Source organism: Sturnus vulgaris, chromosome 5, assembly GCF_052056855.1.
Source record: "Sturnus vulgaris isolate bStuVul1 chromosome 5, bStuVul1.hap1, whole genome shotgun sequence".
NCBI classification, from domain to species: Eukaryota; Metazoa; Chordata; class Aves; order Passeriformes; family Sturnidae; genus Sturnus; species Sturnus vulgaris.
In genome coordinates this window covers 59,662,448-59,685,074 of record NC_142247.1, presented here as the reverse complement: position 1 = coordinate 59,685,074, position 22,627 = coordinate 59,662,448, and the positions used below count along the sequence as shown (strand labels likewise).

Genomic DNA, 22,627 nt, shown 5'->3' with positions numbered 1-22,627 from the left:
AGGACTCTTAAGTTAAATGATGGAAGTAATTCCATGTCCCCAACTAAACTCTGTCACTTGTTACATCCTATCTGTTTTTCCAACTTACTTGTTAATCACTTAGTGCTCAGTGGTTAATTGCATACTGTTACTCTCAGCTGGAAGAAGAGAATGAATGGAAAACACAAATACAGGGAATCCTTACTTTTTTGAGCCAGTCTGAGTCCCCTGGGCAGCACAGGTGTAGTTTCCAATGAGGCTCCCGAAGCGCACGGCCACTGCTGTGTCACAGTCGTCCACAGTCACCACAGCCACCTTCTCTCCAGAGGGGCCATGGGGAATTCCTAATCGGCCAATGTTTGGCTTCAAAAAATAAATGGCACATGTCATACAGTGCTACATGCACGTGGGATTTAAATGATGGTTCACTCAGCTCCACAACATACTTCTTACTACCCCCAAAGAGGACAAAAACAGAAGATGTAAATGAAACAGCAGAAGTTAGGTTGTCCCATGACATTTAGGCAAGGAAAACCCCTGATGGATTACTTCAGTCAGAGTCCACACATGCCCAGGATGATACACAGGGTGGTCAGAAGTGGCTTTGGTCTTTTCCACAGCTGAATCCAACAGGTGTTTTCTCACTTCTGCATAGCACATTCTAATAAATTATGCTCATTTTGCACCTCTTCACCTCAAGGGAATTAAAATCCTAAAATGATGTATTATTACAACTGAGGCTTAAATTAAAGGCTTAAATCACATTTTCTCTGATGGGCATACTCTGTCAAGGCTACCAGAAACTGACCTCAGGCCTCTATAAAAGCTGTAGTGAGGTGTTGTCTGATGACTGGGAGGGAACTTAGATGAAACCTGCTTGTTCCAGCTACAAGATGGAGTGCACGAAAAACCACTGCCCATTGCTGGGTCAGCTGAGAAGCCCCCAGTTTTTAGTTACAGGAAAATAGAGACCAACGACCTGTGGAGCTGGACAATCAAAAATAATGGATGTATCTGTGCTTGCTGTGGTGCAGGCACACAGACGGACACTGCAGGTGCAGCATGGAAGATGGAAAGAAAGTGTGTTTTAGAGCAATAATAAAAGCTCTGTCTTTTCCTCTGCTTCTCCCCAGGCAGTAGGAAACTCCTGCCCACCAATCACAATGTGCCCTGGTGAATATGAGCAACAAAGCTAGAATTATCACACTCAGCTTCACACCTCCACTGTTACTGGCTCACTCTGCCAATCACCTGCTGTCAGGTGTTGTTCTCCCCACTGCAGCACCTACTGAGTGGGGAAATTCAGTGATCCCAACAGACAGGCTTTCCTATGGGACCACCCGGAATTCAGTACCAGCCATCAAACTTGTGCTTCCACCACAAACAGATCCTTCATCATCTTCACTAATTTTGTCACTGATGAGATGTATCCCAGAGTGACTGACAGGAGATGATGTTTGCTGTGCAGAAACTCAAGAGACACATTTGTCCAGTGGAGAAGAACATTATGAGTGTTAAAAAGGGTGCATGTATAAACAGCAGCATAGCAGCCTCAGTGAAGAACTAGCAAATTCTGTAAGAAAACTGTTTCCATGTTTAGTGTTCATATAGAGCTGAGGGTCTTCATCTACCACTGCTGCAAGATTGCTGAGGACATTATGGGTACAAGAGAAGCACTGAGCTGAACCCTACTGGCTTTGCAAAGGGACACCCCACAGGAATGAAGTCAGTGGGGTCTGACCAGATACACTGAAAATCAAAACATATTTATTGGATGTGTAAATCAACAATAGCTGTATCCATATGAAAATGAAGATGGCTGGGCACCTGTAGCTTCCTGTACACTTGCTTTAAAACATGTACTGCTTGACTGCATTCCGAAATTCCTTATTTGTACAGTAAACAAAAAAGCAGTAAGGGGATAAATGACTTCTTTCTGTTTCACTTACACACACATGAATTTATTAAAATACTTACAGCCACTTTCATCATCTGTATAGGGACAGATTTATTTTTAAGGGCAATTATCCCAATATATAAAAAACATTTTAAAAATATGTTTCCTGCTGTCAATTCCAGTTGAATAGTATTTTCCATTTCCTCTAACAAGAACTAATGTGATCACATAGTTTGGCAGTTTTTCAGTATAAGGTTTTGACCTCTCTTGAGTGATATTAAGGCAGATTTTATTTTTTCCGATACTCCCTGGACTTTGCCATTGCCTAGCTTGGAAAGACAGGAAACATACGTATTTGAAGTGCTGCAAATGTTATTGTATGCAATGATGGCAATGTCAGTGAGCAGCTTTTCAAAGTAAATGAAAAAATACATGGAAAACTAACCAACTGACAAGCAGACCTTCCCTTCCAAAATTAAAATGTTTACATTCTGGGTGCTACTTCTATTCATTCAGAGAAATGATTCGATTAACATTTATTTTCTTGTGCTTCACTGAAATAATCTATTGTTTCTTACATGGGAGCCTTGACAAAGGCAGGGTATTTATTCCCTCAGCAGGGGGGATCTGCCCAATGTTAATCATGATTGCAACCTGATGAGACTCAGCACTTTGCAGCTGCTCCTTCACAGTCACTAGTTGCAGTAGCAAATTGACTTTTTTCTACTTTTATTTAACATAAAAACGGAAAGTGCTCCTCTAGATGTTGACTGTTCATTGCAGTACAGATCTCTGGCATCTCTTTGGCTCTGATGACCACACAGAACCATGAAGAAAGGGAATATTCCAGTGAATGAAAGGAAATCTATTAGCAGTTCAAACCATACTTAGTTTAAACACGAGGTGATGTTCTGACCATGCTAAAAGGCTCATTTGACACAATTTGACAGGCTTTTCCCAAAATGCAGGAAAGGGAGATTTTCTGACTGATACAATGGGATAAGAACTCAAAATATGTGTCAAGTACTACACACTACTCATATTCTAACAGTATAGGAAATACTCTATAATTGAAATAATGAGAAATAAATAAAAGACTTTATCATATAAAGCCCAAGTTAGGACCTCCTTCAGCAATGAATCATGGAACAGATTTTATTCATTAATATTTTGATTAATGTTAAATAGAGGTTACTGGTGATGAAAAGGATATTTAGAGCATCATGAATTAAAAAAAACAAACCACTTTGAATAGGTGCATGCAAGAAAGAGAATTAATCCCACAACATGAAACTTGGGATCTGATAACAAGAATTCCTATTGCAGACTCTGAGACTCTCAGCACTATAATAATAAAACAACCCTACTAATTAACTACTAAACAATGAGGAAACATGATGAGATTAAAGGGTTAAAAAGGCAATACAACAGTGGGCTGTTTGCACAGATGCACATAAGGAAAGTTTCATGACACTGAACAGGATAGAATATTTGGGCAGTTTTGTTTTCATTTACTAAAAATACCTTCCACTTACAGCAGGTGCACAAAATAGCAGCCAGAGCAGTGCCAAGTTTACCATATCAAACAGGCAAAATGGACTTGGCATGTTTAGCCTAGCAAAGTAAAGACTGGAGAAGAGTTTTGGAAATAAGATGCCATCACTGCAATGAACACAGTACAAGAATAAAGGGGTTTAAGATGCCCATGAGTAATGTAGGTTGGTAATCACCAGGTGATGCTCAGCCATAAGAGAGATCATCTCTTGGGGAAGTGGCAGGGCTGAAAATGATAAAAAAAACCTCTTTACTTGTTTATGATTATAGAAGCTGGTGTTAGCAGAGGACTGGCCTATGTTTGAAAGAAAATAAGTAACAATAAGTAGCACTTTGAAAATGCACCAGAAAGTGAATGGCCAACACTAAATGACAGCACACACATTCACATTCCAGGCATGATCTTTGCCTCAATGAAATCCTACTGGAGCAAGACTGATCCCTAACAGTAGGAACAGCTAATACTAACCAGCATTAATTCACACTATTATTTTCTGGAAATATGTTCAAGGAGTTAAAAGCCAGACTTTCATCTGGGTACTTAGCAGTCCTTTCTGCCTGTCAGACCCATCTCCTGAAACACATGCTACCCGAAAGGCAAGTTTCATTAGCTGTGCCAATTCTGCACTCATGAGTAAATGTGCAATGTGGTGGACAGGAATTTACCAGCATGACCCCCATTAATAGTAATGCAAGTCATGTAACTGAGTTCCTGCTCATGGAGCTGAAAATTTACCTTTCGCTGCCTAACCCTAAAGGCTGCCTTTTCAGTTAGTGCTTCTCCAGAATGAAGCTGGGATTCAAATTTCAAAGACCACATGCTGTAACACAGAGTAGCAAGAAGAGGTACCAAACAGTGCCAGAGAGAAAACATGGTCTCCCTTAAACAAACTATGAAAGAAGTGCATTATTCCAGGACTCAAATGAAAGGAAGAAAAAGCAGCCGTGTTTTATCACAATCACATGATTCTTCAAACATTCTGTGCATCCCATAATGAAATTAATTTTGTTTATTATACTGACTCTTATGTTTTTATGTTATAGTCATATATAAGGTCACTTGGAGAAGAGAAAGAAAGAGTCCTGTCTCTGGATCCACATGTGACAGTGTAAGTCCCCTACTCTTTTCTCTATCTGTAAACCAAGATGAACCACACTGACGTTCCTCAAATGATGGCAATTAATACCTAAAACTGTAAACAACATAATGAAAGTTAACTTTGCCTCACTGACTTTCATGAAGATCAGTGGTTCTGATCTATGAGTGACAATCTCCCATCTCATGTCTAACCCATGACATTCACCCTTGCCCAGAGACAGTCACAAGCAAAATGTGACTACAGGAATGACAGCCTCCTAGGATGTCTTTTGAAAATTGCAGCTCCCTTTCTGACCTTAGCAGAGAGACAGTGAGACTCATCTACTGTCCTTGGCAGTGACCTGGAGGAACGACCTTCTTGAGCTGCAATATGGGATGGAACTCTCTGGCCACCTGTAGTGACTGCCTCAGGCTGCAGTGAGAGAACACCACTGTGGAGATATTTTACTAGTGATGCCAAATCCAATTTTTGTGAAACTCAGATATGGAGCAATATCTGGACTTCTCCCCATAAATTCAACAGCAAGAAAGACATGCAGCTTCTCCCAGGTGAAAAACCCTGAGAAGCTTAATATGTGAACTTGTGTTTTATAAGTGGAGACCAGACAGAGGAGAGAAAGTCATCAAAACACATCTGCTTATAGTTTACAAATCTACTGCACAAATGCACTCTTATTCTACTTAGAACATCAGACGTGGATATTCTCATGTATCTCAGTTTCATTTGGATTCTCTACTATGTTTAAGTAAATATTTAAACTGTGAGAGCCCACACAGTTACTTATTAAAGACACAGCTGGTGTAACGATGCACAGTGAAAGGAAAAGACATACAGATCAACAGACAATGGGAGCCCTTGTCCTAAACACTTAACCCTTGTGTTTTAGATCATGTGTCCTACTGTCTCCAAGTCAGGATGCAGAATTGTTGGAGAGGTTTAAGCAAGTAGTCCAATCTTTGATAGACTTATTTTAAATTAAACCAGACTAGATAGTGTCTGTGCATGTAATAATAATACTGCAAAGTTAAAATGTTTGTTTAGTCAATCAGCAGCAGTGGTGACACTCAGATTCCTGGATCTCACCCTTTTATTAGTTAATCTGTAAGATAATAGCCTGTTCCAGAGGTCTCACAAACATTTCCTCCACCAGAAAGCTTTTTTCCAACTTCCATTCTTAGATAAAAACTTGCTACTTGACTTTTCTCACAGATGGGAAGAAGGAGAGTGGTTTTGTCAGCCATCAGAGAGTGTTCTAACACAACGGATATTCCCTGAGCTCATTCTGAAAGCTGTGCTCTCCAGCCCAAACTTCGGCCAGGAGGTCTTCTGCCTGCTTTAGCCTCTCTATTGAGTCTTTTGAAGGAGCTGAGGAGATGATTCAGCAGCAGACTCTAAGTATGGCCAAGACTTCAAAAATGCAAAGCAGTATTGCATGCAGATGAGCCACAACCCACCTTGTTACACTTGGCACCAGGAAGAGACCTATTTTCTTGGGGGTCAGATGTCGTGTATTGTAAATTCTGCATTTGCTCAGCTCACTGTACACATTAAAAATATATTTATTTTAGAAAGCTGGTCTTTCAGCAAAATGCTTTGCATGGCATAGCTTAATATTCAGAGCTTGGCTCGTTTGTCTTTTTAATAAATGCAAATGTGTAAGAAGAAGAAAAGCCATCCTGAAGTCAGTGCCAGCCTTTCAGTGATTCCAAGAGTTTGCTTCCCAGACAGTAAGTTACCCTTCTGTTTTTGTTAATTAGTAGCTAATGATTTATTGGCTGTTTGGAGTGGTTAAAGGTTAAAAAGAATCTGTTTCCTAGTTTTTTGGGTTTTTTTTAATACTCTCCTCTTCATTGTTAATGTGCTGGTTCATACCCCACCACTCCCAGAAGTGCTGGGTGGAAAATACCTTATACCTTTTGGGGCTCTTTGCTTTTTAAGGCTTCCAGCTACAGTATTAACGGGGAACTGGAGCAGCTGGTGTTGGGTCCTGCTGGAGGCTGGAGGCTGCAGCCGGGGTCCCCTGCCCGGCTCCCTGGCGCTCATTAGGCTGCCCCGGCTGCTTCGTTAACCCGCGGCCTCTCCACGGCTGCTGCGGGGAAAGGAGGAACCCCTGCGATTCCCAGGCCATGCTGTGCTGCTTCACTGGTCAAAAAGCTCATTAAAGGCCCATAGCAGCGGCGCTAGCCGGGACAAGCTGCCAGAGCCCAGCCCCCCGCAAGGAAAAGAAATAAACAGGAAAAAATAAACAGGGAAAGCACACGGCTTACAGTCCTCGGGGGAGAGACTAGGAAATGCCAGAGGAGCTTAGCATGGACTTGCAAGCCACTCTGATCAATCAGGAAACTCCAAATTAGGCCAGATTACAGAAACCACAAACGTTAATCTCTGTTTTCTAGAGTTTCCCCTTACAGATTTCCAGAGCACCTTTAAAATAGGCGGTGTGAAGAACAGATCCTGATTAGTCACCAGGGAAAGGCAGGACAAGTCATTTCACATAACCCCCTTACTCCTTTGATGTATGGGATCCCCTTTATTCACTGAATATTTTAATGGCATTTCTTTATACAAATTTGGCTCAAGTCTGTACAGAAACACCAGAGCCTGTGACAGTGAAAAGGAAAACCAAAGAGTTTCCCATCAGTGAGTAAAAAATGCAAATCCTGAAAAGCCACCAGACCAGTTCCTTTTCCTAGAGAAACGCCCTGCAACACCAATCATCGGGATCTGGGCTGGCCTACAAAGTCAAGCGAGTTTTACTGGCCTGATTTGTTATCTCCTTTAGGGCTGCATCCAGAGGCTAAACTTTGATATTCAAAGTAGGAGGCTTTCAGCACAGCTATGAGACCTGGCCCTACTGAATGGCACTGCCCGAATTGCTGCTGCTCTTCCAGTGCTGGGGCAGAGATGGGGAGCAGACCCCCGGTCACAACATGTAGCAATGGCACAGCAGGGCTGTGAAAAGCCATGGTTACACAGGCATGGCATCCAGAGAAGCTCCTTGCCTCTACAGTATGACCAGTATCTTCACAAATATCATCCAGCTACTGCCAAGGGTATATTCTTAGTTTTGACTGATTTTGGCTAGGGCTGCTGTAGTGGTGATGGGAAGATGAGCTTTCCCTGTCTGCAAATTTAAATTTTATCCTCAAATGTGTATTCCCAGATGCTTCTCAGCTCTTTGATGCTGAATCAGTGACACAGCAAGACAGACCTGTTTTGGCTGTCAAGAGACCATTCTCTCTCCTCAAGACAACATTCAGTTTTCCATGTGGGAGACAGCTCACACAGTGCTCTGCTGCTGTGGGTGCCCTTGTCCTTCCCCTGCAGCCTTCTCCTCACTCTGACCTGCCCCTGTGGCTGACGTTCCTTCTCCCTGACCTCTCCTGCCCTCTGAACCCTTTTTCTGCCTATTCTGCTGTCTCCCTCTCTTTCCACCACCAAGGATGTTCTCCAGCACCCTTGGAGAACTGGGAAGGAAGAACACATCCTTAGGGCTGGAAGAGCCCCCTTGTTCTCTTTCCCCTGCTGTCCTCTCCCAGTTCAGCAAATCCTTCTCCCTTTGCCATTTGTCCCTATCTACCTGCCAAAGAACCATTCTCAAATATTTTTGTCTTTATATAAATCTTGTAAGTTCTATGATATATTTTTGCATCCAGGATGTCAATGTTGCTGTTCTCAGAGTCCAAGAAATACCTGTGACACTTGTGCACAGCAACTAACTCCTTCCTGGACACATCCCTGGTGACACCTCGCCAAGCAAACCGCTGCTTAGTATGGGTAATGGAGTCACATTTCAACCTATAAAATCCAGAAATCCCACACTTTTCTATGGGCTCCCTCCCTGCCCCCATGGCTGGATCTTGTGAGGGTCTCCTGGCACACAGAGACTTCTTCAAGGCCAGGTAACTGCAAAGTGCTGCTTCCTCTCACTACACAGACAGATGCAAAATATCTGAAAAGTTACTGCAAATCAGTGAGCTACTGTAATTTACTACATGATTTAATGGAGATAACAGTGCACTTCAAAGAACTCGCACCAAATTCCTGAGGTGCCATTCCAATGACTCTGCTGGCTTTGAGCAAGGCTTTGCCAGGCTGGGCTGCACAGCACAACCTTCAAGCACTGTCCTCAGGGCCTTAGGGTGAGACATGGACCATTCAGACTGCCAGATCCCATGGAGGTTCCCTACATCTCCTTAGCCTTCAGGAGGAGCCGAAAATCACCATTTTGGGAGGTGCCACTAAATGTCTTCAGATTTTTGCAGTGCAGAGGTGTCAGATGGCTTCAGCAAACTGGGTTCCAAGAGCATCGCTGGGTGGCAGGTTCCCCAGGATGACTGAGAGCCCCATACCAGGAGGAAAAGACACACAGCTGACACCCAGTTCAGGTGTGGGGTGAGCACCCTAGATGGGCACACAAGCCTTTAAAACCCGGGTGATGTGAGAATAGTAAGTACTGAACAGCCTTGCCAAAAATGAGGCTTCCAAAGGAGGAGGGACTCGGGCTGGTTTTGCCAAGACAGTCCCTTACTATGCAGATGTTTTCTGAAAAGTTACTGTTTGTGTTTGCATATAAAATCACCACCACAACAACCAGCGTTTTCAGGTGGTGTTTGCAGACTCTGTGAGAGCAACAAGGCGTGGGAGAGAACAAGCCAGGCACTGGGTACACGCTTTCCCTCCCTTCCCCAGTTGATGGAGAGATTTCTCAAAGCTGTCACTGAGAGCTGAGCTACTCAGTGCTGGCCAGCAGGTCACACTTTACATCTCAATGACCTCCAAATGACTTTCACTGCTTTACACTTTAATTTCCCGAGACACAGATTTAGAGGTGAGTTATTTGTTATTTTGTGTCAAGACAATGGAATGTCGCTACACAGCCAGATCCTGATTTCCTTTCCCAGATATCAATCACTTCACACTTACCCTCTACCAGAAAAAAAAAAAAAGCAAACAAAACACCAACAAAAACAATTACTAATTGAAATCCACATGAATAAATATCGGTGGAATTGCAGGGAGGGGCTTTTAAAGTCCAGGCTCACATATCTTTGCTCCGCAAGGGCAGATCAGCTGCCCACCCCCCACCCCTTTACACCCACTAACACCTGCAAGGGCTCCACAACCAGCCAGAGCAAGAAAAAGTAAATATTAGCCAGGCAGCCCTCCAGTGCTTTTCAGGAGATGTTAGGAATGTAAATGGTCGCCATAGGCCAGACCAAAGTCCCACTGAGGGAGTGGTAGATGCTGTGGAAGTGTGTAAGAACAGGGCAAATGTGCAGCAGCATTTCTGTTTTCTCTAAGCTTTCCACCTGCAGTACTGCAGGCTGGAACTCAAGACAGGTTTTCACAGGATTCTGTCACATTTTTTGAATCAATGGGACTCATGTTCTCATCTAATCAATCTTTTGCTTTGTACAACCACAGAACATAACCTGGTGAGTCCTGCTCAATAACATCACTCGCCCCCAAGTGAAAATGTTCCTTTAGAAAGGGAAATACTGACTTGATTTAAAGATTTCAAGGAACAGTAAGAACATCAGAACTGTGGGCAGGTATATTAATTCTAATCAGAATGTGCCAAGGTTCAGTTTCTATATAGCAAATCTATGGTCTTACCTAGAGGAGGACTTTTATTGATGATCCTCTGGATTTGGGTGGAAGAGGATGAATTTGACCTCAGCAAGGATGTGAATGTCTGAATCATGAGCCAGAAAGCCAGGAAATGACTCATAAACTGAACTGTTTTTTCTAAGATTACCTTTTCTCATGGCATTTTAAAAATTGAGTTCTGAGCATGTGGGAAATGACATCTTTTGTATTCAGACATGAAGAACTTATTTTATGTTTTTGACTAGAACAACATTCTGAACTTTAAATGTAAAATGCAGAATGCATTCTTAATGAAAAATCTAATTTCTTTCCCTCCTCTAGCTGCTTTGTAATTTTAATTGCTAGAATTATTTTACATGGCCATGCCCAGTAGCACCAAAAATACATAGAACAGGTAATTAATAATAATGCATAGATACAAATTCCTCATACTCTCTTATTGTACATGAGCCTTCAGCACTACCTACCACATCTTTCACCAGTATACAAGCCTACCCACCAAAAAGCACAATAATCTGCTGATACAGCAACTTCCACTCTTGTAAGAAAGTTGTGAAAAAACTGTCATAACCTGCTTCTGGGCTAATAATCTTGGTATTCCAGTCAAATTTCCTTAGCCTCTTGAGCTGAGAAGTAAATTAAACATGAATGTCTCTCAGGATGCTGCTTAAAAACTTTGGTTGTGACTAGAAAAGAAAGTGACTTTTACACTTGAAATGCTTTTTTTCTTGTAAAGCTGAAGAAACCCTGGTAACTTTCTCTGTGGAGAAAAGGGCCCCCAGTTACATGGGTTAATAGAGCTAAGTCCTCAAAAACTTGAGCTAATGAATTGACTGTGGTTAAGCTCCCTGTGGTTTTGGTGTCCTGCAAGCTTCCCTGTGTATAAGCCATGGCAGAACTTTTGATCCTATGAAAATGCCGTAGAAGGAAAGGCATCCAGCACAAATTGATGATCTGGGGAGGTGCACCATCCACGCTCTGCTGGAAGTTAGCACTGTCCACCATCTCCTCCTTGCTGTAACACACTGACCTCTAGACCCTGCTGCACATTCTGCTATTAAACAATTCACAATGAGACAGGTGATAAGGAAATAATAAAATTGGAAGAAATAGGGTTAAATCTTAAGTAAGAATACGTGGTTTCTTTTAAGAGGAAGCACTACATTGTAACACACTTTCTGCCTTGTACACTTTAGAGTCTTTAAAAGATATATTGGCATTTCTTAGAAATATGAATTTAGGTTTTGAAACGCCACAAAATTCTATTTCTTTCAGGAAAAATATGCCCAGAGAAGTAGGTTGCTCCTAACTGAATAAAATTTTCAGTATTTCCAGTACCTCCCCCACCTCCACAGTTTGCTTGACATGGCAATTACTGTTCTGCATTTTTCTGTATCAGACAATGCCTAAGCAATGCTGGAGCAGGTCTGTGTCAATCACAAATGCTGTAAACACAGCAAGCCAATCTGAGCCAGCAAAATCCAAACTCTGGCAGTGCCCACATCTGATCAACAGTGGCATTACCATAATCTTCAACAACTGCATTGTTTATTTAGAAAATCTCCCTCAATCCCTTAACAAATTAGTCTGGAAGCCACCACGAGGATTAACTTCAAAAAATCTCCCTCAGATCACAATTACATCTGCTCAGATGTCACCAGTGATAGACATTTGCACACCTAAATGTTATTTCTAATTGTTTTTTCAATTATTTGACTTCTGTTGGGGTCTGTCTTTTCCAACCAAATTACGAAACTCAGCACTCAGCTGGGCAATCCTGCTCTGGTGTGAGAGGTGCCCTCCAGCACAAGGGGTAATACCAAATACCTACCTAAGAATTTAATTGCCAACCAGTTTTCCTGACCGTTCAGATTAAGAAGTAAACGATACTGGGTGTTGTTCTGGATACTGTGAGAGCAGTGTCTTTCACCCAGGGTCCAATGACTAAAGTTATGCCTAGCTGGTGGCAGCTATGTGGCTTTTCTCCAAGGAGCTGGCAATCCCTATTCAGCTGCAGGCATGTGCCTGCCTCATAAATCACCCACAGTGCTGGCAGCCTCCTTGGCAGGCTCAGCAGGGAGACCAAGAGCTGAGCAAACAAGGTGTTTGTGCTGGAATGCTCACACGAGGTGGGTGTGGGGTGGCACAGGGAAGCCTGTGCTCAGCTACTGCAGGATGCTGCCTGTTGGTCCTGGGGCAACAGAGAGCCAAGAACCCAGAACTTCTAACAAGGATTAGTTCCCTTTACAGGAAAGAAAACATAACCAGTGCCATCATTGTCTTTCGGCACAATTGTCACAGTCTGAGTTTCACTACAATGTTGTAGTGAAAGGCACTCTGCCTTTTTTTTTCCAAGGCAAAGTGGCAAAATCAATTGTCAGTCCTGGATATGGAATATATTTCCATAACAGGCAAATTTGCCATCATCAGAGAAGGTCTGTGTTTTCAGAAGGAAACGAGATAACCTATCTGTCAGCTCCAAAGGCACCTCTTGCAGAGGCACGTGTGCCAGAGGCAGCAGAGTCTGTGCCTGTCTCTGCAGCAGACCCTCAGAGGTTGCTGCACTCATCCCACCCTATTCAAAACAAATTGCTACATTAACCTCTTCAACACAGACCTGCACCACTCCCACTGCCTGCAACTGCCTGTGCCACTTGTGCTTATGCTCTTGGATTAAAAGGCACATCCTGTCTGCCCATGGCAGGGGATTGCAAGTGGCCACCAGCTTCAGTTGCCCATGACTACAACAACACAAAGTCCAGTAGATACTGATTTTTGGGGTATGACTGTGTCACCCCCCTCTTGCTGAAGGGTGGCTGTATGACACTTGGTCTCAGCTGGCTCCTGAGTGGGAGAACAGGAGAACAGGGGTGGATCTGAGTTTTTAAAAGAAAAGAAAAGATTTTCATAAACATCCTCAAGTTGTTCAGCAGTGCTCTGCCTCTGGCCACTGTTAGGCAGTTGTATGACACAAGCTCCCAGAATCAAAACAGAGGCTCTAGTAAAATAAAGGCAGTGATGAATGCTCAAGATTTTTGTTTTAACATTAAGAGCATTGACAGATACTATCTTCAGGTATGCTCTTCATTCATACCTCTTTGGACACCTATATTCACAGAACTTAATTCCTCTTTCTGACCACCATACTGTCTGACTAGCTACAGGAACAGCATCATATGAAACCCTGACCTGGCCTGGGATTTCTTTGTTTCTTCCTGACTTTTCTTCCATGACCCTGCCCTTCCTTCCACTTTATCCTAAGTCCTGAGCAAATGCAGATAGGATCTGTTTCTCTGTTGTGAACAGCTTCATCCCAAGTCTACCTGAGCTGGCAGCAGTCCCAAATTCACACCATCCTCATGACCCTCAGCTGCCCACAGCTTCATCTGGATCACAGCAAGGCACACAAGCTCTGTCCAGCAGTGCTGGGGAGCCACCACTCAGGTGGCATGAACAAATGGGGCTCACTGAGGTGCCCCAGGTATGGAGGTAGTGGGTTTTGCCCAGAGGCTACCCCTGGCATCAACAGCCAGTCTGTGGGCACTACTAGTGATACACAGTATGGAGGATTTATGGATGCAGACTTCAAAAAATAAGCTCTGCTGGTGCTACAGCACAGCTGTAGGGGCATGGTAAAACAACCCTTCAGGATGAGCTTTGGCCGAGGAGCCCTCAGGGGAGGGAGAGAGCTGCTGCCTTCCTGCCCACCCGCTCACCTGCTGAGCAAGCACAAGGGGAGAGCTGCAGTACCCACCCCAGGTATGGAAAATAAAATACAGTGGGAGACTTGGCACTGAAACACAGGCTGCTCTGGCACCTGTAAACAGCTTTCAGCCAGTGGATGAGGGATAAAACCTCCATGAGATGGGAAGGTACTGGCAAATTCTAGTGCATGAGTGGGCTGAGAGCTAAATCTCTACAGTATTAACTCAGTCTTCAGTGATATTCATGCTGCAGCTTGCCCCGGATGAAGGCCAGTTAACTCAAGAGAAGCCATTACTTACCACAGGCAGGAAATTTTTGAATTCATATGTGAGTCTAATTGAGAGCAATGCACCTCCTGTTCTTTGAATTCACAACACACCAAAGATCATCCCTAAGCAGCCCTCTCTTCTTTCAAGTTTATCTCTAACTGAAGAATTTGCCTGTTTTCTCCAGCAGTTGTCTTCAGGCTAAGTGCAGGTCTGGGTTCTGCTGGGTGGGAAGCACATAGGGATGAGAATTAGCAGGTCTCTACTAACTCTAATCACTTTAAAGGGGTGGGCTACTCCTAAGAGAGCCAAGAATCTGAAACAAAAACCATGGCATGTCTCAGTCAAAGACATTCAAGGAGGACAGCAGCTTACTATTGATTATCAGATATGAGAAGAAACCTCATTCCAGTTATGGAAAAAGAGTAATATTTTTCCTAAATAGCTCATTCTAGGAGACTGTAGGTTCAAGAGACCAGAACAGTGGAGACACTCTCCTAGGCAACCATCATTTTACACCTCCTGATCATGGAAGTGGATCCCATCACAGACACTGCCTAACAGCACACAGAAGTCGTTATGTTTGTGAGTCATTCAGTGAGTCATTCAGGGCTTTGTTCATCCAATCCCCAGAATTAGTGCACTGCACATCAGACACTCACTGATAGCTTCTTTATATATGCTTTTCTCAGGTTTTCTGTCATTGAGGTAAAATTATCCTGTGTTCCCTTAAAGAGATGCAGAAGGACCTCCTGCCTACGGAGCATAACATCCTTCAGCAAACTTGGATGTCATATATGTGTAAGTAATACATAATATACAGAGCATATAAATACAAATATACAGGTACATGCCCTCTATAATTAAAGGAACATGTTCATACTCAAAATATTTTTATGTTGTGCCAAATGATGAATTCTACCCTGAGGTAATGAGTCAGGTAAAACATTAACATAAGTTTGATGGTATATCTAAATTCTGAACGAAACTGTGTTTCTATCAGAAGTTTGGGAGAATGGCTTGAACTTTGCAGTTACTTAAAACCACCACTCACTACTGGGTTCAGTAAAATCTGCTATTCCAAGTACTACCTACAATCATACATGATCCTGTATGTTCAATGAGTGCCAGACAGTTCATGTGATGCCATTGCTATTGAGCATCATTACTATCAAACATGGTTTGCTCCTATTCCAAGCAAGTATCGGCATGGCTAAATGTGGTCACTATCACTCATGCTGGCAGGCTCAGGAGAGCCAAAGGACGAGGACCAAACTCCATCAGAGGCTGACTATATTCTCATCACCTGGAAAGGAAGTATAATACCGAGGCAAATAGGGCAGCTGACATTGCTGCTGCCCCTGACATCAGTTGTCCTGTGCACAAGCAGCAGGCTGCTCCTACTATTTTTTAATCAGTTTTATTTACCAAGCTGAAATCTTCCCCCTCCTTCCAAAGTAATTTTTTAAATTCCATTTCTTCTAAATTTCTTATCAATAGATATACCACTTGAGAAAGCAGGTCACTCATGGGTTACCTTTAATTCAATATCTCCCATTGATTTTAATGGCTGGAAGGTCAGGACCCAACTAATGTGCTTGAGCTATCAGAGTCAGCGAGTGGCCTTCCTCCCTGTCTTCCCCCCTCTCTGCAAACATCTGTAATGGCAAGTAACAGGTAAACTGATACTTTGCTACTGGGAAGCTGAAAAACTTAGAAAAAATTAGAATATATAAGTGAAACTAGATAATGGTTATAAAACACTCCTAGTTCAGTCCTAGTTCTGCTGTCTTATAACTTCTAATTCCTCCCTCTTGGTGTCTTCCCTTACAGAAATTCAATACAGAGCCAACACTTAGTACAAGTTCCATGTGCTTCCCTCAGGCACTTCTGTTGAAAGCAAGTGTGTCAGCTGGTTTCTTCCAAGGTAAGGAGCATCCATTTCCATCACTACACAGTAAATGAAATGACATTGCTTCCATTCCCCTGATACAATCTGCTTCCCTACTGCAATGTTTTACAGTGCTGGCACATAGCAGGATTGGTAAGAAAGCATTAAATACTTGAACTGACAGAGAACTGGTTTGATGCTTTTCTGCAAACACAGTGGAGCAAAGCCAGCTCTGGACTTATCTTTTACTGATGAGGCTCCAGTGTTTGGCCCCAAGTGGCCAGGGAGCTTCATGATATGCAGTTAATTCTAAACCATAAATTTTCAACAACACTAAAGAAAAATATTACCAAGCACATCACTTCTGAGCTAAGTTCAGAAAATACTTTACAGGAGTCGATTCTACAGCTGCTTCCTGTTTCCCTATGGTTATTAGCAAACTGATTTTGTGCAGGGTGACTTTGCACATCATCAGGATGTGTCTATTAAGAAAATAGCTGCTGCTGAAGTTTTTTAATGCAAGAAAGACAAATCAATAAATTGGATCTCTATGGATATCTGTGATGATTATGCATTTCCTATGGAAAACATTGGCAAGAGATTTCTATAAAAGAGAAAAGACCAGAAGTGCCCCAGGCAAACGGCAGAATGGAAAAAGGGGTGAGGAGCACCAAAGGGATGCTGGTAGAGATAGCCCCTGTGGCCCTGCTGCCAGGAAAAGACAGAGGCAGACAAGAGGGAGGAGAGTCCAGCAGGGCCTGAAGGTGAGGATCAAACATGAGCCAGAGACAAGGAGGAGGGAGAGCTCAGGGGAGCTCTGCGTGCTCAGAAAGGTCGTGCAGTGTCTGAGCAGAACAACGGGGCCATACAGCCTTGGGATAATGAACTGACATTGCAGTAGGATTTTGGAAACAGTGGAAGGATGCAGTACCTGCAAACTAATATGTGTGCATAATTTAAGGAAACTCCTGAGTTTTGGTACTCTGTTATTCAAACATCTCAACTGTGTCAAGTTTAGACACAGCATCCCATTTATCTTGGCACAACTCGAATCCCTAAATTATCCCTGTCTTTTCAATCTCCTCACTGGAACTTTACTTCCAGCTTTGTTAAAACATGAAGTAGCCAAGAAACTGCTGTACAAACAAATCCCAGGCGAGGTGAAGGCTCAGCCCTGGAGCAGAGCTGCCTCCAGCTGTCACTGCCCTGCAGCACCCATTCCCTCTTTCACTACTGGAGACCTGGTGCAACATGTGCCATTCTCAGATGTGCTGGGAAGAAGTCCTGAGAGCACGCTGAACACATACTGGTGAGCATATCCTACGTGTGCCATTTACCCAATACTGTGAACTGAACTCCCCCCTCCAGCCCAAATTTAACCATCCTGCAATAAATGCTGCTAAGGGGAAGGTGATGACCTCAGTCTCTCACAGGGACAGCAAAGGGCACAGTGCTGCTCTCCACACAGTGACCCTGCTTTTCATCACTTTCATGTCACACAAGTGGCAAAGGCTGTGAAGTCAGCAATGCTTCCTGGTGTTTCCCTCTGTTCTCCCTCTGTGCCCTGAATTTTGTTGTGTTCAGTGGAGACTGGCTCATTTCACTTCAAAAAACTGTCACAGAAGAAGAACATGATGACAAGGACCCACGTGTTAACTGTGAGAAAACACCAGCTGCTAATATGGCTCACCTACCAGTCTGGTTAAACCACAGCAAGCCCTGAAATTGAGGCAGGGGTTTATTTTTAACATCTGTGTCAGATCTCTTTGCCTTTTAAAGAGCATTCCTCTACTGCTCAGGCCTCTTATCTGCTCATTGGCACTTCAGTGAGCTGGTCCATCAGCTCTCCCCGCAGCTGTGCCCAGGAGCCTGAAAGCTGGAGTGTCCCTCCACTGCCTCAGTAAGTGCTGTTCACTCTGCCAGAGTAATCCTCTAAGAAATATGCACACATGGAAACAGAGGAAGAGCTTCACAGTGTCCACAGATGTGTGCATGGCAACATACCAAGTTTTGCTCTATTTCTCTGGGCTCCAGACAGCAGAGAGTATATTATGTATTTTGAGCACAAAACTTAATTAAGTTTTAAATTTTTTTTAAAAATATAAAATACTAATAGAAAGCTTTTCATTACCTCCATAAAATATCCTTAGGCTAGGAGATCCTATCTAGGAGTCAAAATAAAATTTTAATCTTCCCATTCAAACTGCCACACAAACTGTGATGAAAGGATGTAGTACTGGGAAATAAAGAACTTGCTGATCACATTAATCCTTCATCTTCCATTCAGCTTCCTACACCAGTATCCTGTTTCCTTTTTAACCACCAACAATGCTTCTCTATTTCCTTATGTGATTCCCCAAAATGCTATCATGTCAGACTTAAAAGCAACGCTTCTTAGTCACTAAATAAACTCTTTAATTTTTGTTCTGATTTATAGAAGATCTCTGACATCTACCTGTAAATAGTAACACCGTACACTCTAAAAGCCTGGTTCATCATGAATGGCTGCTCTGCACAGAGAGCCTGCAATCCTTTTTGTTCATTCAGACTGACCCTGTGACAAGTGCAGTGAACAAGGAGGCAGCTGAGGGACAGGGACCCCAGAAATTGAAAATGAAAATAGTTCCAAATACCTGAAGGTTTCCCTAGGAGTACTTCTGAAAAAAACGTACTACATCTGATTTTGCCTTCCTGGGTCAAAACTCAAAAGTCCTATGAAAGACTTTTTGTTCCAGGCAAGGCAAGCAAGACCAGTACCATTTGTGCAGAGCTGCACCAACGTGCCTGGTAAAACAAATAAAATTCAGGTCACCTGCATCTGTCAGGTCACAGCCAGATGACCCACACCTCTATTGCTGTATCAATAGCAGGGTTATCACCACCACAATTAGTCTTACCTTATTGTAGTACTGCACCTGAACCGAGTGCCACTGCCCATCGCTGACCCCTCCCACAATGAACGGTGCCACTGTAGTGGTTGTCTCCCCTGCAAAAACAGGCACAAGGGAAAAACAAGTCACCACCACTGCAAGAAACAGAGAGACTCTCATTGGACACAGGATGCAGCCACCTTGCTTCATCACGGAGGAATTTGGGTTTGTCCTGCAAGACAATAAATATCCCCAGTTTCATGGAGTTACTCTGGTGCACAAAAACGAGCTTCTGGCACATTGGGTGAATTGTGGTTTTTCTATCATGCTTCTGCAAAGTGTGGTAGCAGATGCATTGGGTAGATACAACTACTGCTGAAGCGATCAACTGAGAGGGAAAGGTACATGATTCTTCTGCATTTTTGCCAAAAGCACCCTTTGAGATTTTTTTGGTATGATAAGTATAGTGATGGGATATTTTGTCAGGGAAGGGAAGCTAGTCCCTGTTAGAGCTGAGAAAGCAAAAACCAGAAGTACTCTAGTATAAAACCCATGGTAACACTGGGCTCAGCAAAATTTTATGCTATTTTATTTAAAATTTTTTTAAAAAAGATTAATGAAATTATTGGCAGCCTTTCAGTGTTTAAATTTGAAAGCAAGAGTTTTCTGCAATTGGAAAGCTAAAGCTTTTAAGCCAGGACTGAGTCAGCGGACCCAGCTCAGTAACCAGGCATATCTGTTTTGAGGTAGCAGCAAAATAAACATTCATGTTGAAAGTACATAATAGGCCTGGCACAGAGAAGGGATTGATCTTTTTTTTTTCCCTTCCTTTTTATTTTCTTTTTTTTTTAACAGTTGGAAAATTCTACATAATAAACCACAGGAAAAGTAACTCCTCCTGCAAATTAACAAAGCTCACAGTATTGTTGAGCTTAAAATGTACTTTCAACCCTCTATTTGCAACAAATACCTAAGTCAAGTATTATTCTTGTGTCCTCTACTCTCTTTAACTCCCATTCCATATATTTCTGGTATTTAAACAATACATATTTCAGCTTAGCATGTATGTCATTCTGCTGTGATGGTTTGTATCATTTAGTGATAAAATCTATATAAATAACTGGGCTTTTTATTCAGCTATCAAGTGTCTGCAAAAGGAAGATCACTGTTCTGCAATTCTTTTGCTCTGCTTTCTGTGAAAAAGTTGTTGCGACATGTAACACAGTGAGATCAGGTGTCCAAAACTTGTACTGTTCGTTAAAAGCCACTTAAAACTATAAAACATAAACCATTCTCCTTCCAAAGAAAATACCATTTGTAATATGCAGGACCAGACCTGCTCTCAGGTGCAGCAGTGCAAATCTAAATTTAGTTTCGTGTATCTTAAAGGAGTTCCTTCACATTTAAATGCATATAAGTGCAAGCAGAATTTATTTTTTTCCCATTCATCCTCAGGGTACCTTCCAAGCAATTTGATTCAAGTTTAGACAGGTGAAGCAGAGCTACAGAAGAAAGCACATCTCTCTGCAGCATGCTATTTCCTTACACTAATCCATTCAGAAACCTGCCTTAAAATCTAATTTGGACAACTTTGAGGTAATAAAGGAGAAATGTAACCGGATATCTTCAACCCAAAGGGCCCACGTATGCACTTAAGCATGGCTGGTTAATCAATGGGGTCACACAGGATTTACCATGGGGTCTGAGGACAGCAGCCATCACTGGTGATGAGTGTGCAACACCAGTGTGGGCTGTGCTTCTGCTTCTCTGGCTGTACTGCTTACAGTGTCTCACTTTCCACAAAAATGAAACAGGACTAACTTGAGCCCACGTGTCTATCCTGAATACAGATAATGGGAAATAGCAGGATTATTTCCTGAATTACCCAATATAGAGGCACAAACATCTCACTTGACCTATACATAACTCCACTTGACTTACAGGACAACAGCCCTTTCCAGATATTTGTTTTAGTCTCAGTAGAAAAGTACCTAAAAATACAGTTTGTCCACACTACTGAGATTTCATAAAGTCACCAAAGCCTTGCACCCAAAGCACAGATCTGCTTCTGGGCCTATGTTCTGCCTGAACTTTGCTTGTCAGCCCTCCTTACTCTCTTCTCCTACAAGCACGAGAAGACACTGGCTTAGTCCTAGTGCAGAAAGCAAGCAAATGCCAAAGCTGCCACTCGTTGTTTCCTGGCCAATTGTAGCAATGAGTGTGCAGTTCTCCTAAATTTGTTGTTGTTTATGGCTTCCTCTGAGAGGAGGTGCTGCTCCAGTACAGAAATGCATTCTAGAGACAGCACTGCTCCTCCCCAATCCCTAATGAAAGGCAGGCAGTTTTCACCTCTGCTAGCTTTCCCTTTGGCTTGCATAGATCTTTTAGATAACATTTATGCACCTATGTTCCTCTGATGGTGTAGTGTAAAAATGCATAAACACACAACATTTATCACGGTATGATAAAATGAAGTGTCATTTAAGCAAACATTGGCTTGGAGGCCGACATTCAGGCTAGTGCCAATCTTTTATAGCAGTCATAAACTCTGGCTTTTATAACTGATATGTTGACAAGCTCCTGCCTACGACAGCGAGTGTAATCACCACAAACCGCTACAATCTGGAGCACACCCGGCATCAGTTGTTTAGTGTGCAATGTCACCCAGTAAATTAATGAGGCAGCAAACAGCCATATAAAATCACTGAAGTGCTTGAGAGGATCTCCTGACCTAAAGCAGAAATGCTCGACAAAGTGAAACCTCACCTGCAGAGAAGGTGAGCTGGATCTGCTCCTCGATGATCTCCAAGGCAATGAAGTCGTGCTTCTCATTGAAACGCCCATTGTAGAGGAGGAGAGCGTTCCTCTCCCTGGTTGCAAACCTAGAGCAGAGACATGGAGTTCGTTTGTGCTTAACAGTTTATGGATTAAAGACTGATGATCAAGTCACCCAGAAGAAAGACAGCATTGTGTTTAGCAGATAAACAAGCCTTTGCATCAATCTTCAGACAGAAAATTGTAAAACTGAGGAATCAGCCACAGGATAAATCTACTCTTTCACAATCAATAAGGCAAGCAGATGGAAATTACAGAAACCTACTCTGCAGAGATCTGCTGACCCTCACGAGGGCTAAAATTAGGCAGACACAAGATGCAGCAGCAGTGTCTGACACTCACCAAACAGTAGCACTTACTACAGGCTGCAAACAGTCTGACAGCTAAAAAGCATTTTCACATCAAAGCGGGGATCCTTGCTGCCTGCTTGCTGTCTAAATGCTACAGGATCCTAGGACAGTCATCAACTGATTTAAAAAGCCTGATGGGGAGGTAAGGGGACAGAAAGATAAGAGTTACTTTAATAATGCCATGCAGAAAATCAGAGTTAGTCAATCAACAGGTCAGTCACTTGGAAGAAGGAAAATAAACACTTAAATGAAAAAAAAAAAAATTCACTAGATCAGCACCAATGGGTGCATTTAGGTTTTATTTTTCTTGTGCTACTAAAATGAGATGTATCTTTCTTGCAGAAAAAGGGGGCAACCCCACTTTTAAAAAGGTCTTGTGTTTTGGGGGTTTTTTTTGTCAGCACAGAACATTTTTTCAAGTTTTTGCTTGTTGTGAGTATTTTATAATTTTAAATTAAATTCTCTTGTCTCTGGAGATTTGCACACAGCTTTCATCTACTCAGAAATGCAAAAAAAAAAATTATTACACTTCACATAAACATTTTTACAAAGATTAATATTAGATAA

At 42.5% G+C, this 22,627-nt stretch overlaps 1 protein-coding gene across 1 annotated transcript in view; it reads right to left on the bottom strand.

Moving 5' to 3' along the window:
• CELSR1 (cadherin EGF LAG seven-pass G-type receptor 1) overlaps positions 1 to 22,627 on the bottom strand; it is a 162,562-nt gene that overhangs the window by 47,882 nt on the left and 92,053 nt on the right. Inside the window, exons 4-6 of the mRNA XM_088165786.1 lie at positions 21,642 to 21,757; positions 18,903 to 18,991; positions 185 to 342 (exon numbers count right to left, since the gene is read on the bottom strand). Coding sequence (XP_088021912.1) covers positions 185 to 342; positions 18,903 to 18,991; positions 21,642 to 21,757 — 363 coding nt within the window. The remainder of the gene's footprint in view (positions 1 to 184; positions 343 to 18,902; positions 18,992 to 21,641; positions 21,758 to 22,627) is intronic.